At 36.8% G+C, this 5,783-nt stretch overlaps 1 protein-coding gene across 1 annotated transcript in view; it reads right to left on the minus strand.

The window, feature by feature from the left end:
- Positions 1 to 5,783, minus strand: part of LOC107101745 (ras-specific guanine nucleotide-releasing factor 2-like) — a 98,410-nt gene that overhangs the window by 71,406 nt on the left and 21,221 nt on the right. The window contains exon 2 of the mRNA XM_015400776.1: positions 1,806 to 1,912. Within this exon, the coding sequence (XP_015256262.1) occupies positions 1,806 to 1,912 (107 nt within the window). The remainder of the gene's footprint in view (positions 1 to 1,805; positions 1,913 to 5,783) is intronic.

A 5,783-nucleotide genomic window follows, 5' to 3' on the forward strand; every position in this document is an offset into this window, starting at 1 on the left:
ACTACACTTGTACACTTGCTCTGTATTATTATGATGGACACAGATGGGTTTATGCCGTCCATCATGGCGGTGTAAATGGTAAAGAGTAAATGGCCTGTACTTATATAGCGCTTTTTCCAGTCAGAGAAGTTGACGAAGGTGCTTTACATTACATTCAGTCATTCACCCATTCACACACACACTCACACGCACACACTGATGGTGGCAAGCTACATTGTAGCCACAGCTGCCCTGGTGCTCACTGACAGTAGAGTAAACAGACATCGATCACATGACCATATGTCTTCTATAGAAGGCCATAAAACTCATGGAGAGCAGGGTTGTAGTCGTGCCAGCAGAGGCAGCAACCCGCAGCCCAACATCGGCTAACTAAAGTTCTAATGTAGAGTTTGCACAGCCAGTGTGCAGAAGGATTTCCAGCAAAAACAAGACTTTTAATTATTTCCTAAGAGAAGAGTTAAAACGGGAGATATGCAATTTAAACTTGTATCATTTATCTGCGAGGATCAGATCAGTGCACAGACCATTATTTTCCCTCCCTGTAAGCTTTACATGTAGTGCTGACGTCGATGCAGCACCTCCCGTGACCCTGCTCTGATAACAGCTGTACAGGAATATTAAAGCAAAACAAATAGGAAAACATGTAGAAAGTTGCTCCCAAGGGTCAGGGCTAGAAACAACTTCTTTGGAAGGAAAAAAATTTACTTAATAGGTGCTGATCATTTTGCAAAAAACAAAAACAATCTTGTCTCCTCTTTGCAATTATATGTGACAGATCAGCTGCGCCAGCAGTTTAAATCTCCTTAAACGCTGGTCATGATCTTGTGGTATTGGATGTTCTGTGTAAGCGGTCAGGGTTTAATCTCACACCGACGGACCAGATTCAGACTCTAACATCGCTTACAAAAGTACAGCAGACATTTTTCCAAGAAATGCTGAGCTCAGACATCTGCTTACGGAGAGAATTTTGTTCCATTATTGTTGCAAGCAAAGAACAAAATAAGCTTATTTGTGGAATGTATTTTTTCATATTTTAATTTTTCTAATATTTTCTTTACTATTCTTTGATTGTATTGATATATTCACATGTTCTCTTTTCAAATTTTTGTTTAATAAATTGCGTTCTTTCAACATTGTGTTTTACATTCTCCTCAATTATTTATTGGTCAATGTGAGCATCAGGACTGAGCGTTTTTACTGAGGCTTGAGCTGAAGTGAATGTGATTTGTAAAAAGCTATTTGAAGAGAATGCAATTCGTAAAACGTAACAAAAAAATTATAAAAATGTAAACCTTTAAAAGCAATTTAATAATAAAAAATTTGTTTAAAAAAATATTATAAAATTAATTGAAAAACAAAAACTAAAAAAGTTGAAAAATCTGAGGAAACAGCAAAATTACTCTACAAACCTTTCATTTTAATTGAAAATTATCATATCTGGATAGGATTTCAATTTACAAAATGTGTTGCTTCCAACAATAACTGAGGAAAATCTGCTCCATATTTTCTATTTTGTAGCGATTATTTATTCGGAGATTGTTTCAGAGGCCGTTAGAGCTGTTACTTTGAGTAAATCCCATTCTGAAGTCTAATTCATCCATTAGAAACTTAGCATAAAGTCACAACACAGTCATGTTTCTGTAATAAACACATTTGATAAGCATTTTTCAGAAGCCTGAAGAGGATAACTATCTGACACAGTGAAATACAAGAGGTGAAATAAAAAAAAATATATAAATATGTCTAGAATTAAAATAGAAGTTTTTCCTGAAAATGATCAAATAAAACCCATAAATGAAATATACCTGGCCTGCTGGATGGCTTCCACCCACTCGTTGCAGTCCGACTCGTCCTCTGACCGCAGCTCCAAAGGTTTCTGTCCCTCGTGGCCAAAAATGATGAGGAAGTAGTGCTATGAGCAAGAGAAAAACGATGACAAAGGTTTTACCTGTTTAATCACATTCCATCAGAGGTGCCTTTTTTATAAATACTTCATAGGATATTAAGATAAATATTTTATATCTGTCATGGTCTTGGTTCTGTTGTGCTTTATTTTGCTCCTTTTTTTCTAGTTTTATTGGTTTAATTCCTTTTTTTTGTAATTTCTAGATTTATGTTAGTTCTCATGTTTTTCTGCTCTCTATTGCCCTCTTGTGTGTGTGTGTTTTCCTTTCACCTTGGCTCCCTCGTTGTCTCCTGTCACACCTGCTCCTTGTCAGCTCGTTAGCCCTCCCTTTGTCTCTGTCAGCTATTTATACTCTCCCTCTGCTCTCGCTCTTTCTTGGTTCCTTGTCTTTGCTGTCCTCCCATGCTGTTGTCTACCTACCTCGTCTCTCCCTGGCTCCTCATGTTTGGTTTCCCCAGATTTCTCCATAGTTTGGTTTATTTTACATTATTAGTTGGTTTTTTGGATTCCTGCCTTTGTTTACAGTTTTTTTCCCCCATTAAACTGCAAGAAATCTCCTCAGCCTCTCTGCCTCTGCATTTGGGTCCTCAAACCTCAACCAAACTCTGACAATATCATAGTTGAAATACATATATGTATACAGTATGAAATATTGCAATATAATTTTTAAGACTTAAGCACTTTTCTTAGCTTACATTAATAAAGAACTCTAAGAGACCTTAGAAGGAGGCAAAAAGACTGATTTATGTTAACAATGTCATCTAACAGATTTTTGTACAGTGATTTTATAAATTAGTTTACAATCTAAGAGTCAAGAAACACAGAAATTAAAAAGTTAGTTAAGTCCTGAGGATAAAGACGGTAACATAATAAAGTCAAATTTGTGGGTAAAGGTGTTTTATTTTTAGATTTGCATATATTTAACAAGGTATAACTATAAAATTTCAGCCTTAATTTTTTTTAAACCATGTTTATAAAGAGAGAACTCTGCCAAAATTGAATCATCAAGCATAATAAATACTACAGTTTTATTTACAACACACCTAAATACACCACTTGTCAGATGCATTTTGTATGTTCTTTGTATTTTATTACTCTTGGAAACATCGGATGACCTTTAGGATACTGTAAACAGCCCTGCCAGAGCTGCAGTGACGTCATGAGTGTCATCACTCTAACTTGTTTCTTATTGGAGAAAAAAGAAATGTCCGCTGTTGCAACAGACCATGGTCTCCCTTATTATAATATGTTGGTTCTCAGAATATGTCTCAATAATCTCATTAGCTCGTTTAAATTTAAAAAGCACAGGATGCAGAACATGATCGGCTTGGGTTGGAAAACACATGGAGAAAATAAAATGACGAAAAGATAAAAAAAAAAAAACACATCTTTATTCATTTAGGTCATAATTCCATTTAATCTATTCTCATTTTAAATAGCTTTTTCTATGCAGAATATGAATGCTTGTTCTCCTGGAGATAAGAAACCCATCTGTCTGTGTTTATACTCTTTATTCCAGCTGTTCCAGTGTGCATCCGCTCCAAAAAACTTCCCTTTTGGACTCAATAAGATTTGTTTAAGTGTGTCTTGATACTTTTAACATGATAGAAGTAGAGAAATAGACTAGAAATATTCATTGTTAAGTAGGAAGGAAATGGAAATATTTCAGAGCCAAATATCTGCATCATCCTTAAAACATAAAGTCCTGTTCAATAAAGTTCTAAAGCAGAGCGTTAGTTGTGTTATATGCCTTTGCAAAAAATGCCTAAAACCATTTAATCATGACAAAATAAGGTCATATAGACCAATCACCATCCTTATAGTGTTTAGATTTTTTTCCTTTCTAAGCCTAAATAGATTTCTGGCACCGGGTGCAATGAGCAGATATACACAGACTGGCGCCCTCTGCTGGCAGAGCCATAGAACTATGAGAAAGACAAATAGTGACAACTAAATAAAGACCGATTATCCTGCAATGCTTCACGGTAAAACAATATTAAATTAATGGATCTACAGCAGATCTAAGTTTTCCTCAATCCCCCTCAGAGCCTCTGGTCGTCAAACCATAAGAAGAAAATTCATGTTTATAACCATCAAAAACAGAGAGACAGCATCAAGGTAGGAACCAATTACTCCAGTTTTTTATTTGTAATCTTGTTTTTCAGGGGTTGCTCAGCTGGCTCGGGGTAGCACTGCTGCTTTGCAGCGAGAAAGTACAGGGTTCGATTCCCAGCCCAAGGTCCTGCATGGAGTTTGGATGTTCTCCCTGTGCATGCATGGGTTCTCTCCGGGTACTCCGGCTTCCTCCCACAATCCAAAAACATGACTGTTAGGTTAAAAAAAATAAATCCTCTCTTAAAATCTGTGAGTTTTTTTTTTTCGTTATCTTATGCAGGCCAGTTATACATCAGCTTCTACACTTAAATTCGGCCATTCAAATATCAACAGTCATTTGTCAATAAAATTTCTTCGGTCATAAGATCTTGATTCATATGTCGCAGCTAATATACACAATGGTTGAAATAAGAGTCATGCGAGGCAAGAGCTCAAACATGAACCGCTATAAGCCTTCTACACCACTTCATTACGACTTTATGGATATTTTTCACCCGAGGTGCGCCTCATGCCAAGGAATAATCCATTAGTTTTGGTGATGATCCCCATCATGATCGGAATGCAGGATTCTGTAAAATTCCCTGAAAAAATCTATTCCCCCTCTTTACCAGAGGATGAGAAATCTTTAGTTTATCACCTTAGCCAAGGACATAATAGCACAGACAAACAGAAACACAGAAAAACACACAGAAACACTGCCAACTTATGCCGACAATCACTGGTCCATTGCTCGCATTTTCCTTTCTCCCTTCTCCGTCCTGTCTGTTGTTATCCAGGCTGTGTTTCTCGTGTTGCTGATCACAAATAGTGTAATATACCCTACGTATTATAAACTGACTGAAAGCACTAAATCTTTGCTCTCCATCAGTGTTGGATTTTTTCAGATTAAGCAAACCATCGTGGATTTACGGTAAAAGGTTTTCCAGCCACAGCGGTGCTGAGGCTCACCAATAGTCATGTTGCTGTAGGTAAAGGTTTAAAATACACAGATACATGGATTATATATTTTATACTTATGGATTATATGCAAATATAAATCGTTATAATTGCTGTATTACATAAATAATGCATTTTATTGCTTAATATTGTATTGTTCTTTTTGTTCTTTGCCCCCTTAAGAAATATTACAACCCTAAAAAATTTGGTCTAGATCCGACACTGATCTCACCCTTGATAGAGTAAAAAAATACAATTTAATATGTAAGGATTGGTTTCTAAAAAGCAACAGTTTAGATCGACCAGACGTCCCCGTTTTCCAGGGACAGTCCCCTTTTTGACCGATCAGCCAGAAGCTGTCCGCAGAAAGGTCTGATGCATAAGAAAAATAATGTTTTGACTGTTGTTAAGGTAGACGTGTAGAGTGAAAATTTGTGTTTTTTTCATAACAGCTGTTACAGCTGTTATTTAGAAAAGCCAATCATCACTGGCATACCAGAGTTACACCAAAATCTGTGACCCCGGTATTTTATAAACATTAGTCTGCACGGTCACAGAATTTAGTGTAACAACGGTACATAACTGCTACAATACTGAGATGCAGTGTTTCCCAATCACCTTTTGTATCTCTGCTTCTTTCTGTATCTCTGCTTCTGTCTCCTTGAACCCCAGTCGGGCCTCAGCAGATGGCCGCTCACACTGAGCCTGGTTCTGCTGGAGGTTTCTTCCTGTTTAAAGGGAGTTTTTCCTCTCCACTGTCGCTACAAGCATGCTTAGCCTCTTACACCCTAAGGGGGTATAAATAAATTTCTGCCTGACAAAAACA

The sequence above is a fragment of the Cyprinodon variegatus genome, unplaced genomic scaffold, assembly GCF_000732505.1.
Source record: "Cyprinodon variegatus isolate N-32 unplaced genomic scaffold, C_variegatus-1.0 Scaffold1146, whole genome shotgun sequence".
Taxonomy (NCBI): Eukaryota; Metazoa; Chordata; class Actinopteri; order Cyprinodontiformes; family Cyprinodontidae; genus Cyprinodon; species Cyprinodon variegatus.